This window comes from Hemiscyllium ocellatum, chromosome 21, assembly GCF_020745735.1.
Source record: "Hemiscyllium ocellatum isolate sHemOce1 chromosome 21, sHemOce1.pat.X.cur, whole genome shotgun sequence".
Classification (NCBI taxonomy): Eukaryota; Metazoa; Chordata; class Chondrichthyes; order Orectolobiformes; family Hemiscylliidae; genus Hemiscyllium; species Hemiscyllium ocellatum.
This window is the reverse complement of record NC_083421.1, coordinates 61,064,957-61,081,866: the sequence shown is the minus strand read 5'-3', so window position 1 is coordinate 61,081,866 and position 16,910 is coordinate 61,064,957. Positions and strand designations below refer to the sequence as shown.

Genomic DNA, 16,910 nt, shown 5'->3' with positions numbered 1-16,910 from the left:
GACTGTGTGGAATTTGCACATTCTCCCTGTGTCTGCATGGGTTTCCTTCGGGTGCTCCGATTTCCTTCCACAGTCCAAAGATGTGCAGGTTAGGGTGGGCCATGCTAACTTGCCCGTAGTGTTCAGGGATATGTAAACTAGGTGTATTGGTCAGAGGTAAATATAGGATAGGGGTAATGCGGCTGGGTGGGTTACTCTTCAGAGGGTCGGTATTGACTTGATGGGCTGAAGGGCCTGTTTCCACACTGTAGGGATTCTATGCTAACTTCAAATGATGAACTTAGAAAAAGATTATGTGTCCTTCACAATAATGTCACACGATCTTTTGCAGAGACTGGGTCCCAATAACCCTGGCAGTGCAGCACTCCCTCTGTAGTACTGTCATTCTGAATTGCTTCCTCAAATGTCCAGAGTGGGGCTTGAACCCACAACGTCTCTGATTCAAGATCGGAGAGTGCTACCCAGCGAGGCAGGACTGGCCTCCTTACCCTTACTGCAGCTTTGGTCAGTCCACAGGCGACAACCCTCAGAAATCCCATTGAATTTTATTTCAGGTAATCTCAGTGACCAACTTCCCTTGAATTCAGGTGCAGTTTCGGAGGATTTGAGAATTGTAAACATTACACTCTTGTTCAAATTAAAAAGTTTCAAGGATTAAGCCAGTAACTACACCACCAGGCAGTTAAACTTTGGTGATGGGGAAACGTCTAGAAATAATTATTCAGGCTAGAATTAATACTGTATGTGGAAAAGTGTGAATTGATTGGGAGGAGTCAGCATGGATTGGTTAAGGGAACATTGTGTCAAATAACTTGGGAGTTTTTTTGAAGAGGTGACAGATAGGGTTATGAGGGTAACACTGTATGTTTGATACAGGCCACACAATAGGCTTGAGGAGTTGTACAAGTGGTGGGCCAGTAGCAACATGGATACAGGAACAGGCTGAGGGACAGGAATCAGAGGGTACTGACAACACCACATGCTGGAGATCACAATAGGGTCAGACAGCATCCCTGGAGAGGGACTAAGCTAATATTTCGAGTCTATATGACTCTTCATCTAAATTTTACTTCAGCTCGGATGAAGAGTCATCTGGATTCAAAACTTAAGCATGCTCTCTCTCCATGGATGCTGTCTGACCCCAGTGTAATCTCCAGCATTTGTTGTCTTCAGAACACGTTCCAGCACCTGCAGTAATTTGTTAGGACAGGAAACAGCAATGGCCAATGGATATTTTTCAGGTCAGAGGAAGGTTTGTAGTGGAGTTTCCCAGGGATCAGAATTTAGGACCCTTGTTTTTCCTGATACATATTCATTAATGATCTAGATGTTAGTCTGCAGTGGACAATTTCAAAGTTTGCCTCTAACACAAAACTTGGGAGAAATATAAACTAGGGAACTTCCCAAGGACTTTAACAAGGTAAGTTAACGGGTGAAATTCAAACCAGAGATGTGTTGGGTAATGTACCTGGGTGATGTGATATTACTTAGAGATGACACAAAGATAAATGAAGGGACAGGTAGCGTTGAGGATGTGAGGAGGTTGAAGAAATCTTGGACAGGCTTGCAGAGCGGGCAAAGCAGTAGCAGATGGAATACAATGTCAGAACGTGTAAGATTATGCACATTTGAAGGAAGAAGGGGCACAGACAATGCTGTAAATGGGGAAAGGCTTTGGAAATCTCAAGCACAAAGGGACCTAGCAGTCCTAGTTCAGGATTCTCTTCAGGTTAACATGCAGGTTCAGTTGACAGTTAGGAAAGCAAATGCAATGTTTGCATTCATTTCAAGAGGGCTAGAATACAGGAGCAGGGATGTCCTGCAGGGGGCGTATAAGGCTGTGGTCAAACTGCATTTGGAATATTATGAGCAGTTTTGGGCCCTGTATCTAAGGAAGATGTGCTAGCATTGGTTTGGGGAGTGGGGGGGAGGGGGGGTTCCAGAAGAGGTTTACAAGAATGTTCTGTGGGATGAAGGCTTTGTCATAAGGGGAGTGGTTGAGGACTTTGGGCCTGTACTCAATGGAGTTTAGAAGGATGGGGGGGTGGAATCTGATTGAAACGTACAGAATACTCAGAGGCCTGGAGACGTGGAGAAGATGATTCCTCTAGTAGGAGACACCAGGACCCAAGGCACAGCCTCAGAGTGAAGGGACAATCCTTTTCTACTGAGATAAAGAGGAATTTCTTCAGCTAGAGGTGGTGAATCTGTGGAACTCATTTCCACACAGGGCTGTGGAAGGCAAGTCATAGAGTGTCTTTAAGACAGGTAGGTTCTTGATTAATAAGGGAAATAATGGTTACAGGGAGAAGGCAGGAGAATGGGATTGAGAAACATGACCTAATGGCAGGGTAGACTCAATGGGCTGAATGGCTAATTAGATTAGATTCCCCTACAGTGTGGAAAAAGGCCCTTCGGCCCAACAAGCCCACACCGACCCTCCGAAGAGTAATCCACCCAGACCCGTTTCCCTCTGACTAATAGACTTAACACTATGGGCAACTTAGCAAGGCCAATTCACCTAAGCTGCACATCTTTGAATTGTGGGAAGAAACCGGAGCACCCGGAGGAAATCTCCACAGGCACAGGGAGAATGTGCAAACTCCACACAGTCGCCCGAGGCTGGAATTGAATCTGGGTCCCTGATGCTGCGAGGCAGTAGTGCTAACCACTGAGCCACCGTGCTGTCCCAGTGGCTCCTCCTAATTCTCCTCCTACACCTTATGATACAAAGGAGATATGGAGGCAGTATAAAATAAGGGTACTATGCTACAGGATCGGGGAAATCTACATGACAGGTACAAGTAAAATAGCAGAACTGGTAGAGAGTGCTGTTAATATGGAGGGAGGTTAAGGTGAACTTGTTTAAGAAACTGATTCAACCTCAGCTGAAGTACTGTGTACGTAACTGGCTGCATTGCAATAGGAGGAACGTGAATGCTTTGGGGAGAGTGCAGAAGCGATTTACAACAATGGTTCCAGGCAGTTATGAGGGTAGATTGGGAGAAATTGGGACTGTTTCCCCTGGAGAGGAAAAGGCTGAGAGGAGATATGATTGAACACAGATCAAAGACAGGCATAAGGGTTTGAGTAGCCGATGAGCTGAGGCACAGGCAGAGACAGATGCCAGGTCATCCTGTTGGGGCCGTCAGATATAAACTTCTTCCAAATATTTTGGTGCATTATTTTCAAGTCTCCTGCTTGTGAAACGTTCAGGTGCCCTCAGTGTCAGGTGGCTCTCTCAGGCAGGTGTGAAATGGACACCATGTTGAAGGACAGCGCACGGGATTCTTTCTGATGTCCTGGTCAATATTTGATTCCTATCCTTCACTAAACACCCCAAAATCAGATTAGGAGCAAATTATTACAAATGCTGGAATCTGGACTGAAAACAAAAAGTGCTGGAGATCACAGTGGGTCAGACAGAATCCATGGAGAGAGAGCAAGCTAACGTTTCGAGTCTAGATGACTCAGAGCTGAGGTTAGCCATGGGAGGCGCAGCATTTGTGCTAAAGTTGAGGGGGGGCTGCTGAGGGGGAAAGAATGTTAACAGTGCAAAAACAGATTACCTGGTCATTACCACATCCCAATTCGTGGAAGTGATCTGTGCACAAGTTGGCTGACACATTTTCTACATTGTAAGAGTCTACATCGGCTGTGAAGTGTTTGGATTAATGTCTGGTTAACCATACTGTTAAGTTTGTACATGCTTTTTATTTCAGGTTCAGAAGAAAGAGGTGGTTGTATTAATGGTTGAGCACTTATATAGAGGAACAGGCTCTTGTGGCACAGTGGTAGTATCCCTGTCTCTGAGCCAGGAGGCCCAGGTTCTAGTCCCACCTACTCCAGAGGTGTATAACAAATTCTTTGAACAGATTGGTCAGCAAGTCATCCATAGATAGGGGGGTATCTGTCCCACTGTGAGTGGAAGGAACTGTAGGACTGAGTAGTCAATAAACTACAGTCACAAAGGAAGGTGTTTTGGTTTCTGTCTCATAGACTGACATGAATCCAGGCTCGCAGTGAACGGTGTTCAGTAAATGCAAGTCTCTGCCTTTTTCGATCAGATTGATTGCACCTGAAAGTACCAGAACAACAATAGGGGTGGGAAATAAACAATTTAATTCACCAGATTTTGCATTTACATTTTCAAATACTATACAATTTATTAAATCAGTTATTTGCACAGTGTGAATTCATTATACATGATGCCTGAGTGTTCACGTTCATATTTTACAAATGCTTTAAATCCTCACAATTCTGAACCCACAATTCCCTGGGCCACAATGAAGAGTGCTCTTGTTTGAACCAAATTGGCACCTGACCCTACACTTGGCCTGTGGACTGTACCATGTTCTATGGTTGAAGGAAGGTATATTACAAGTCACATGATTTAAAGAGGATGCATTTCGAAGTCATGTGGTTTTGTACGAGTGTTGTAACTAATTGTGGAATCCTATTGGATCCCGGTAAATATGGTGCAGTATGATCCACTGGGGCTTTGTGTGGACCCATGGGCTTGCAATGTAAGTCACAAGGGACAGTATCCAGTGCCTCCCTATAGAGTCATAGAGTTGTTATAGTACCAAAGGAAGCCATTTGGCCCATCAAGGCCCTGCCAGCTCTCTGGGTAATAACCAGTCGATGCTACACTCCACTGTCTCCCCCTAGCCTTGCAAGTTTATTTCCCTCGAGTGTCCATCTAATATCAGTTTAAATCTTTGACCATCCCCATTTCCACCAGATTCGAAGGTAGTGAGTTCATTAGCGCCCCTCTTCCTCACACATCCCCCTCATGACTTGCCAAAAGCCCTGACACTTGATTTCTTGGACTATCTGGCAGCAGGGACAGTTGCCCTAGCCAATCTTGTTTTAATTCTGTCACAGTCCTGCCTGGTTTGTGATACAGAGTGACACTAACAGTGTCTAAGGTTACCATGAAGGACTCTCCTTCTCACACTCTCCTCTCACCTGAGGTGGGGTGGCTCAGGTTAAACCATTACCAGTCATCTCTCTCTCTCTCTCTCTCTCTCTCTCTAGAGAGCAGCTCTATGATCCAGTAGGATACGGCGACTTTACCTTTCATCTGTCCAGCTCCATTAAATGTCCCCTCAATCTCCTTCGCTTCAGGAAGAACAAGCCCAGCTTCTCCTCACCCTGGAAAGCGTTCTGGTGAATACCCCTCTGCACACTCCCATTCTGCTCAAAACGTCACCACCCAGAACTGGACCCAACCCTCAAATCGTGGCCTACAATGTTGTACAAGGTCAGCCTGACTTCCCTCAGTTGGCCAAGTTGGTGGGAGAGTCCTCATCGCCAATGAACATTGCTGGAGAAACTCAGCAGGTCTGGCAGCACCTGTGGAGAGAAAGCAGAGTTAATGTTTTGAGTCCAGTGAGTCTTTGTCAGAACCAGTTCACTGAGCTCGAAATGTTAACTCTGTTTCTCTCTCCACAGATGCTGCTGGACCTGCTGAGTTTCTCCAGCAGTTTCTGTTCTTGTTCCAGATCTCCAGCACCTACAGTTTTATATTTTATTGAAATGAACATCTAATGGGCTTCCCAGGAGTGGGGTTGGACTTAAAGCAATCGGTGAGTGTTTAACGGAGCACGTAGAGCCCATTGACTGAGGGAGTGACCCATTCCCTCCAGCTCCTCCTGTGCAAGCCAAACTGACTTCCAGCCAAAGATACTATTAATGCTCCCTCAGGGCAACCTCTTATTGCCCCCGCCTCTCTCTAATCCCAGTTTATTCAATGGACCCTGCAACTGAAGCAGTAACTCCCAAATACTAGTGTAAACATTAGTGAGTCCTCACAGCTCCTGACTAGGTCTGACAACTGCCACTCAGATGGTTTAACTAGGCTGTCCAAAACCTTAGAATCTCCCATCCCAGGAGGAGGTCACTCATCCCATTGTTTCGGTGGTCCTTTTTGAAAGAGCTCTCCAATTATTCCCGCTGGTCTGCCCTTTCCCCCATCGCCTTGCTGTCACTTCCTTTTCAAGTATTTCTCCCATTCTGAAGGTTCTCTCATCGCCCTGTCAGGCAGCACGTTCCAGATCATCATAGTAAAATACCTCCCTCCTGCCTCTGCTCGTTACAGGGACTGGGGTGTACAAAGAATTGTAAGACTGAGTAGTTAATAAACTCTACCTACACAGGGAGGCACCTTGTTTTCTGTCCTGCCGACTGGTATGGATGCAGGTTGATATGTTTAAGTGTTAAAACAGAGAGCCCGAGCCAGGTTCAATGTCTGTACTGGTTACCGTGGTGAATGAGGCAATAGTTGTCACTTTGGCATCATGTGACACAGGCATGTCTATCAATGAGGTTTACAATTAACTGTCCAAATGAAAAACCCTCGAACCAGATTCCATTCCCTCACTTACCCATGAAGTGGGTTCAGTTTCACTAACTCAGCCCTGGTTAAACTGTTACTCACAGCCCGGGGGTAGGATTAGTTTCACTAACTCAGCCCTGGTTAAATCATTACCCACAGCCCCGGGGTAGGATTGGTTTCACTAACTCAGTCCTGGTTAAACTGTTACTCACAGCCAGGGGGTAGGATTGGTTTCACTAACTCAGCCCTGGTTAAACTGTTACTCACAGCCAGGGGGTAGGATTAGTTTCACTAACTCAGTCCTGGTTAAACTGTTACTCACAGGCCAGGGGTAGGATTAGTTTCACTAACTCAGCCCTGGTTAAATCATTACCCACAGCCCCGGGGTAGGATTAGTTTCACTAACTCAGTCCTGGTTAAACAGTTACTCACAGGCTAGGGGTAGGATTAGTTTCACTAACTCAGCCCTAGTTAAACAGTTACTCACAGGCCAGGGGTAGGATTAGTTTCACTAACTCAGCCCTGGTTAAACAGTTACTCACAGCATCAATGAAGCGGCTGAGATCCGTCTTGGAAATTTTCTGAACCAATCTGCTCCGAGACGTTGCCGCGTGTCTCTGGAGCAAGTGGGACTTCAACCTCCTGGCTCAGAGATAGGGGTCACTACCATCATGCCACCCTCTGAGTTGCCCCCTTGTGGAGGGATTCCTTTCTCCCCAACCCACCCCCATGAGTTGAGGTGCCGGAAGCATGGACAGGTTCACCTTTTGACAGGCTGGATAATGCTCTCGACCCAGACGTGGAGAGGTTCGGGAGAAGAGGGAGCTGACGAGGGTAACTCAACTGGATGTGGCTTTTCTGATTATGTACAGCGATGAAAACAAAACCATTGTTTATACATGTTACGGAGCAGTGATTAGGTATGTACTTTATGCTTGGCCTAGAACTCAACAGTAATGCTCAGCAGCATCCCCACACCCCCCACAGTGACGAGGGTAGACAGAGGGATCATGCAAAGGTCAGGCAGCTTCCCCATGCACCCCAAGGGCTGCAGACATCTCCAAAAGCCAGCGCTAGAGCCAGGGTTTGTGAGCGAATGATGGATGGAGCCTATGTCTGCTGCTATCTCAGCTCGAGACCAGCCTCCCCTCGGCTGTGGGACCCAGCCGCACACTGCCCAGTGTAGTGCCTCCCCTCCCGATAACCCATCCCCAATTCCGGCACCTTCTGTCAAGACGCTGACTGCACACGGTCACGGGACCGGGGTTGGGTGCGGGGGGAGTGGAGAGAGCCCCCACCCTGCCCTGGCTCTCTCCTCGTCTGAAAATCCCAGCTGTCTCCAGATGGTCCTCCCCCGTCAGCCCGTCTCGCCCAACCCCTCCCCTCCAGGTCTGGCACCCTATGCTGTGTGGTCCTCTACCCACTGGCACAGTCGCTTGGCGTATTGGTCAGGGCTGACGGTGGAGAAGGATTGACCGCGGTACCGGATGGACTTCCACAGGTGTTCGAGCTTCTTGCGGAAGCCGTACACGGTGAAGATGTCGATGATGCCCACGAAGTAGCGGGACTGCGCCCCGTCGATGACGTGCAGAGAGTTCCGGAAGTTGGGCAGAAGCCGGCGGTTCTGGGTGGCCGGGTCCGCTTTGTTGAGCTCCGAGCTGCCAATGCTGTCAGATCCCACGGTCGCGGTGGGCCCGGGGATCTCCTTGACATGGCACTCGTCCGTGCCACTCACTGTCTCAGCCACCAGCACCGCCGTATCCTCTTCCACCAGCCCTGGCACTGGACTACCCACCGAGGCTGTGGGGCTAGCACCACTTACCATGGACCTGCACGGGAGAGATGGAGAGAGGAAAGACCTGCATTCACACAAAGCCTAATACTCCCTCGAGAGCTTTGAGTCACATCATGGACTTTGTTGAGGTCTAACACAGAGAAAATAGGAGCAGGAGTAGGCCATTCAGCCCATCGAGCCTGCTCTGTCATTCAATACGGTCATGGCCAATCACCCAATTCAGGCCCCGGTTCCTGCTTTCTCCCCTTACCCTTTGATTCCTTTAGCCTGAAGAACTATCGAACATAGAACAATACAGCGCAGAACAGGCCCTTCGCCTCTCGATGTTGTGGTGACCTGTGAATTAATCTAAGCCCATCCCCTTACACTATCCCATCATTATCCATGCGCTTATCCAAGGATTGTTTAAATCTCTCTAATGTGGCTGAGGTAACTACATTAGCAGGCAGGGCATTCCACACCCTTATCACTCTGAGTAAAGAACCTGCCTCTGACATCTGTCTTAAATCCATCATCCCTCAATTTGCAGCTACACCCCCTCATACACGCTGACGTCATCATCCTAGAAAAAGACTCTCACGGTCTACCCTATCTAATCCTCTATTAGACATTGTATGTCTCTATTAAATCCCCTCTTAGCCTTCTTCTCTCCAATGAGAAGACACCCAAGTCTCTCAGCCTTTCCTCATAAGACCTTCCCTCCAAACCAGGCAACATCCTGGTAAATCTCTTATCCACCTTTTCCAATGCTTCCATATCCTTCCCATGATGGGGCGACCAGAACTGTACACAATAGTCCAAGTGAGGCCGCACTAGCGTTTTGTATAGTTGCAGCATGACATTGCGGTTCTGGAACTCAATCCCTCTACTAATAAAACCTAACACACCGTATGCCTTCTTAACAGCACTATCAACCTGGGTGGCAACTTTCAGGGATCTATCTACATGGACACCAAGGTCCCTCTGCACATCCATACTACCAAGAATCTTTCCATTGACCCAGTACTCTGCCTTCCTGTTATTCTTCCCAAAGTGAATCACCTCACATTTAGCTGCATTGAACTCCACTTGCCACCTCTCAGCCCAATTCTGCAGGTTATCCAAGTCCCCCTGAAACATTCTTCCAAACTGTCCGCTACTCCACCGACTTTAGTGTCATCTGCAAACTTACTAACCCATCCACCTATGCCTGCATCCAAGTCATTTATAAAAACGACAAACAGCAGTGGTCCCAAAACAGACCCTTGTGGCACACCACTTGTAACTGCACTCCAGGCTGAATATTTTCCATCAAAACAACTCTTTCAGAAATGATTTGGAGATGCTGGTGTTGGACTGGGGTGGACCAAGTTAAAAATCTCACAATACCAGCTTAGAGTCCAACGGGTTTATTTGGAAGCACTAGCTTTTGGAGCATTGCTCCTTCATCAGGTGGTTGTGAAGGAGCAGTGCTCTGAAAGCTAGTGCTTCCATTTAAACCTGTTGGACCATAACCTGGTGTTGTGTGATTTTTCACTTCTTTCAGAAAGCCAGTTTCTAATCCAAACTGCTAAATCAACCTCAATCCCATGACTCTGCATTTTTTCCTTATGGAACCTTATCAAAGGTCCATGTCCACCACATCAACTGCCCTACCCTCATCCATACGCTAGATCACCTTCTCAAAAAACTCAGTGAGGTTTGTGAGACATGACCTGCCCTTGACAAAACCATGTTGACTATCTGAAATCAAATTGTTGCTTGCTGGATGATTATAAATCCTATCTCTTATAATTCTTTCCAAAACTTTTCCGACAAGAGATGTAAGGCTCACTGGTCTATAATTCCCTGGGTTATCTCTACTGCCCTTCTTGAACAAGGGCACAGTATTTGCAATCCTCCAGTCCTCTGGTACTAAACCTGTAGACAATGATGACCCAAAGATCAAAGCCAAAGGCTCCACCGTCTCCTCCCTAGCTTCCCAGAGAATCCTCGGATAAATCCCATCCAGCCAGAGGACTTGTCTACTTTTAGTCCTTCTAGAATTGATAACACCTCTTCCTTACTAACCTCGATCCTTTCTAGTCTAATATCCCGTACCTCATTCTTCTCCTCTACAATATTCCCCTTTCCTGAGTGAAAACCGATGAGAAATATTCATTTAGCACCTCTCCAATCTCCACAGGGTCCACACACAACTTCCCACTTCTCTCTTTGACTGGCCCTATTCCTACCCTAGTCATCCTTTTACTCCTCACATACCTATAGAAAGCTTTAGGGTTCTTTATTTTATTTGCTAAAGACTGCTCATGTCCTCTCTTTGCTCTTCTTAACTCTCTCTTTAAATCCTTCCTAGCTAATCTGTAACCCTTCATCACCTCACCTGAACCATCTTGCCTCATCAACACATAAGCCTCCTTCTTCTGCTTAACAAGAGATGCAATTTCTGTAGTAAACCACGGTTCCCTTACCTTATCAGCTCCTCCCTGCCTGACAGGGACATACCTATCAAGGACATGCAATAGTTGTTCCTGAAACCAGCTCCACATTTCGATTGTCTCCATCCCCTGCATATTGCTACCCCATTCTATGCATCCTAATTCTTGCCTAATTCACATTATAATTGCCCTTGCCCCATCGATAACTCTTGACCTGTGGCATGTACCTATCCCTTTCCATCGCTAAACTAGACGTAACTGAATTATGGTCACTCTCTCCAAAGTGCTCACCTACAACTAAATCAAACACCTGGCCTGGTTCATTACCAAGCACCAGATCCAGTGTGGCCTCCCCTCATGTCGGCCCTTTGACATACTGTGTCAGGAAACCCTCCTGTACACATTGGACAAAAACTGATCCATCTGATGTACTGGAGTTATAGCATTTCCAGTCAAAGTTGGGGAAGTTAAAGTCCCCCATAATGACCACCCTGTTCCTTTCACTCCTACTCAGAATTATTTTGCCGATCCTCTCCTCCACCTCCCTGGAACTCTGCGGAGGCCTATAAAAAACTCCCAGCAGTGTGACCTCTTCTCTCCTGTTTCTAACCTCAGCCTATATCACCTCAGTAGACGAGTCCTCATCGAAAGTTCTTTCAGCCACTGTTATACTGTCCTTGACTAACAAGGCCACACCTCCCCCTCTTTTACCGCCTTGCCTGTTCTTAATGAAAGATCTAAACCCTGGAACCTGCAACATCCATTCCTCACCCTGCTCTATCCATGTCCCCAAAATGGCCACAACATTGAAGTCCCAGGTACCTATCCATGCTGCAAGCTCACCTGCCTTATTTCGGATACTTCTGGCCTTGAAGTAGGCACACTTCAAACCAGCTTGCTTTCTACCAGCGCATTCCTGTGACCGTGAAATCCTGTCCATGCCTCTTTACTCTCATCCTCCTGGGCAATGGAACTAACCTTGGCTTCCCATTCCCCTGCTGAGCAAGTTTAAACCTACCTGAATATCTAACTCCTTGAAAACATTCAATGCCTCAACTGCTTTCTGTGGCAGAGAATTCCGCACACTCACCCCTCTCTGGGGAAAGACATCACTCCCCATCTCTGTCCAGAAGGACCTACTCCATATCCTTAAACTGTAGCTCTTGGTTCTGCACTCCCTGGTCATTGGGAACATCGTTCCTGTGGTGAAAGTGGTTACTGCAGATGCTGGAAACCAGAGTCTAAATTGAAGTGGTGCTGGAAAAGCACAGCAGGTCAGGCAGCATCCGAGGAGCAGGAAAATCAACGTTTCGGTCAAAAACCCTTTCCTGATGAAGGGCTTTTGCCCAAAAAGTCGATTTTCCTGCTTCTTGGCTGCTGCCTGACCTGCTGTGCTTTTCCAGCTCTACTCTAACATTGTTCCTGCGTTAACCCTGTAGATTCCTGTTAGAATTTTATATGTTTCTATGAAATCTCTCCTTCATTCTTCCAAACTCCAGTGAATATAGCCCTCACTGATCCAGTCTCTCTTCAGGTGTCAATCCTCCCTTTGGGGTAATCTTCGTTAACGAGAGCCACCAATACCTATCCATGGGAGGAAGGATTGTGGAAAACAGGAGGTCACTCACATATCCCTTCTGTCAAAAGGCAGGCTCTGAATGACTGTGGTGCATGTGGTCCTGGTGAAATGGGTTCATACAGTCATAGATGTGTACAGCAGACAGACCCTTTGGTCTAACTCATCCATGCCAACCAGATATTCTAATCTAATTTTATCCCATTTGCCAGCATTTGGCCCATATCCCTCTAAACCCTTCCTGTTCATGTACCCATCCAAATACCTTTTAAATGCTGTAATTGTACCAGCCTCCACCACTTCCTCAGGCAGCTCATTCCATACACACATTACCCTCTGTGCGAAAACATTGCCCCTTAGGTCCCTTTTAAATCTTTCCCCCTCACCTTTAACCTATGCCCTCTAGGTTTGGACTCTGCCACCCTGGGGAAAAGACCTTGGCCAAACTGGGGTCCATGCACTGCCAAGCATCACCTCTGGAGCCCTGAGTACAAACCCAACAAGCACTTATGGAAAGGCAGAGATAATGCTGTACATTACTGAGGAGTGTCAGACTCAGCGATGGACTAATCACCTTCAACTCAGCAAAACAGGTGATCTCTTGGCTCTGGGGATTTAAATAAATAATGAATTGGCCACAGAATATGCGAGAGAAACTCTTATTCAAGATGGTGGCCATGGGACATTTCACGTCCATCCAATAGGACAGACGGGGCACCCAGTCTGATGTCTCACCCACATGATGGTGCCCTCTGTCAGTGCAGTACCTCCTTGGTACTGACCTTACTGTCCCCCTGGAGTCTATACTCAAGATCCTCGAATTCACAACCGCCAACTCAGAAACAAGATGCTATCCACTGAGGAGGAAGATATTGGGATGTGGCACAGAAAAAGGCCATTCATTTTGCCATGGTGCTGAAAGTCTTTAATACATACTTTCATGAGTGGGACGGCACGGTGGCTCAGTGGTTAGCACTGCTGCCTCACAGCGCCAGGGACTTGGGTACGATTCCAGCCTTGGGTGACTGTCTGTGTGGAGTTTGCACATTCTCCCTGTGTTTGTGTAGGTTTCCTGTGGGTGCTCCAGTTTCCTCCTGCAGTCTGTGGATGTGCGGGTCAGTATGGATTGGCCATAGTGTTCAGGGATGTGCAGGCTAGGTGGGTTAGTCATGGGAAACGCAGGGTTAGAGAGTAAGGGTGCGGGTCTGACTGGTATGCACTTTTGAGGTTCAGTGTGGACTTGATGGGCTGAATGGCCTGCTTCCATGCTTCAAAGTCCTATGATTAGGAGATGGAAGGAGCCATTCCTTGGGAAAGGGGCCAGTTCCGAACTACCCACTTACTTCTTAGTGCGGAGAATGATGTTTGCAAAGGACCAGCTTTGGCGACGTTCATCGAGATGCAGGGGCTGGTGGGCCACCAGGAGGCTGTAGTCCAGGACGTTGAGGCTTCTCAGATACTCCGTGTCAACGTTCATCTGCCGGACCAGCCAGGACCTCTGCTGATCTACAACAGAACACATCGAGAATCCACAACAACACAGAAAGAAAATTTAACAATACCAATACTGCCCGACGTTTATAGGTTCAGCACCTCACCAGCAGCATAAAGGGAGTTGTTTCTTTTATGATTCACTCATGGAACGTCGCTGTCTGGGCCCAGCATTTATTGCCCGTCCCTAGTTGCCCCTTGAGAGGGTGGGGGGTGAGCTGCCTTCTTGAACCGCTGTGTGTTGACCCACAATGCCCTGAGGATGGGAATTCCGAGATTATGACCCAGCGACAGTGAAGGAACGGCGATATATTTCCAAGTCCAGTAGCTTGAAGGGGAGGTTGCAGGGAATGGTGTTCCCATGTATCTGATACCCCTGTCCTTCTAGACAGAAACGGTTGTGTATTTGGAAGGTGCTGCCTGAGGATCTTTGATGAATATCTGCCGTGCATCTTGTGGATAGTACACACTGCTGCTACTGAGCGTCGGTGGAGGAGGGAGTTAACATTTAAAGTGGTGGAGGTGGATCTGTTTGGTCCTCATTGGTGCCCAGAGTTGTGGAGCTAAACTCACCCAGGCAAGTGAAGAGTGTTCCGTTATCCTCCTGACTTATGCCTTGTAGATGTGGGGTGGGGCAGGGGGTAAAGTGGGGGGGTTGTCAGGAAGTGAGTTACTCACCACAGAGTTCCCAATCTGTAAGTTGCTCTAGGAACCACTATTTATATGGTCAGCGCAGCGCATATATATTATTATATGCTCATTATATCATTAAAAACATACTGTGTCATAGACCAGTCCAATCTTTAACAGTGAACTCCCATCTTACTCAGCTAGGTAAAAACAATGACTGCAGATGCTGGAAACCAGATTCTGGATTAGTGGTGCTGGAAGAGCACAGCAGTTCAGGCAGCATCCAAGGAGCAGCAAAATCGACGTTTCGGGCAAAAGCCCTTCATCAGGAATAAAGGCAGAGAGCCTGAAGGGTGGAGAGATAAGATAGAGGAGGGTGGGGGTGAGGAGAAAGTAGCATGGAGTACAATAGGTGAGTGGAAGAGGGGATGAAGGTGATAGGTCAGGGAGGAGAGGGTGGAGTGGATAGGTGGAAAAGGAGATAGGCAGGTGGGACAAGTCCGGACAAGTCATGGGGACAGTGCTGAGCTGGAAGTTCGGAACTGGGATGAGGTGGGGGTAGGGGAAATGAGGAAACTGTTGAAGTACACATTGATGCCCTGGGGTTGAAGTGTTCCGAGGCGGAAGATGAGGCGTTCTTCCTCCAGGCGTCTGGTGGTGAGGGAGCGGCGGTGACGGAGGCCCCAGATCTCCATGTCCTCGGCAGAGTGGGAGGGGGAGTTGAAATGTTGGGCCACAGGGCGGTGTGGTTGATTGGTGCGGGTGTCCCGTAGATGTTCCCTAAAGCACTCTGCTAGGAGGCTTCCAGTCTCCCCACGGCACGGTGGCACAGTGGTTAGCACTGCTGCCTCACAGCGCCTGAGACCCGGGTTCAATTCCCGCCTCAGGCGACTGACTGTGTGGAGTTTGCACGTTCTCCCCGTGTCTGCGTGGGTTTCCTCCGGGTGCTCTGGTTTCCTCCCACGGTCCAAAGATGTGCAGGTCAGGTGAATTGGCCATGCTAAATTGCCCGTAGTGTTAGGTAAGGGGTAAACGTAGGGGTATGGGTGGGTTGCGCTTCGGCGGGTCGGTGTGGATTTGTTGGGACTTGTTACTTCCACACTGTGAGTAATCTAATCTAATCCAATGCAGAGGAGACCGCATCGGGAGCAATGGATACAATAAATGATAAAAGTGGATGTGCAGGTAAAACTTTGATGGATGTGGAAGGCTCCTTTAGGGCCTTGGATGGAGGTGAGGGAGGAGGTGTGGGCGCAGGTTTTGCAGTTCCTGCGGTGGCAGGGGAAGGCCACACCCCCCACAATCCACCTTCCCCTCTGACCTATCACCTTCATCCCCTCCCCCACTCACCCATTGTACTCCATGCTACTTTCTCCCCACCCCCACCCTCCTCTAGCTTATCTCTCCACGCTTCAGGCTCTCTGCCTTTATTCCTGATGAAGGGCTTTTGCCTGAAACGCCGATTTTGCTGCTCCTCGGCTGCTGCCTGAACTGCTGTGCTCTTCCAGCACCACTGATCCAAAATCCCATCTTACTCAGTGGGACAACTCTACGTTATGTTCCAATGTTCTCAATTTCAGAAACAGGGGGCTATATCAGACATCAAAGGCAGGGAGCTTACAATCACAAAATCACAGAGCTCTTACAGTGCAGGAGGAGGCCATTCAGCCCATCGGGTGCGCTGGCTCTTCAGGTGAGCAACTCACCGAGAGCCATATACTTGTGCAGAATGGCATTCAGTGAGCTCATTGGAGGGCTAACACTGGCCTTCTTCTGATCCTACACAAGTGAAGAGAGTTATGATCGGAAGCAGAAAAAGATGGATCCTTACCCAGGCTGATGGTGTTTCCCTCGAAATTTAAGTCTTTGAGCACCACGATGACATTGCTCCCCTCAGGAGCAGGTTCGGTCCATCGACTTACCTGACAACCCTTGATGTCATACCTAGAGAAAGCAGTAACATTCTTGAGCAGGGCGCTGTGTGTGTCACTCAGGGGCTCGGATTAGGGGAGGGTAATAGGGCACGGAGTAAGGGTAAGTAATAGACAACAACTCAAGTTGAGAAAGCCATTAATGAGAAGCTAATGAAATTCTAGTACTTTACATCAGGCAGAATCTACAGGTTGGTAACTCCCTTAGTTTGAAGAATGGCAGAAGAATAGAAACAGAGAAAATAGGAACAGCTGTAGGACAGTCGGCCCTTCGAGCCTGTTCCACCATTCAATAAACTCATCCAAGTAAGTTTCCGCTCGCTCCTCATACCCTCTGATTCCTTTAGCCCTAAGAACTCCATCGAACTCCTTCCTGAAGATGTTTAATGTTTTGGCCTCAACTGTGCTCTGTGACAGAGAATTCCACAGGCTCCCCACTCTCTCCAACACCCTTTCTCCTCATCTCAATCCAATCATTGAGTGATGGAATCAGACAGCATGGAAACAGACCCTTCGGTCCAACCCATCCATGCTGACCAGGATTCCCGAACTAAGCCAGTCCCATTTTCATGTATTTAGCCTATACCCCTCCAAACCTTAACTTCTCATGTACCCATCCCAATGCCTTTTAAATGCTGTAACTGTACCCGCACCAACCACTTCCTCTGGCAGCTTTACCCCTAGACTGTGACCCCTGGTTCTGGACTCCCCTGTGTTTACCCCATCTGTT

The 16,910-nt window shown here is 47.9% G+C and overlaps 1 protein-coding gene across 1 annotated transcript in view; it reads right to left on the bottom strand.

The window, feature by feature from the left end:
* Positions 1–7,739: 7,739 nt before the first annotated feature.
* pip5kl1 (phosphatidylinositol-4-phosphate 5-kinase-like 1) overlaps positions 7,740–16,910 on the bottom strand; it is an 89,660-nt gene continuing 80,489 nt past the window's right edge. Inside the window, exons 8-10 of the mRNA XM_060841232.1 lie at positions 16,081–16,193; positions 13,472–13,634; positions 7,740–8,169 (exon numbers count right to left, since the gene is read on the bottom strand). Coding sequence (XP_060697215.1) covers positions 7,740–8,169; positions 13,472–13,634; positions 16,081–16,193 — 706 coding nt within the window. The remainder of the gene's footprint in view (positions 8,170–13,471; positions 13,635–16,080; positions 16,194–16,910) is intronic.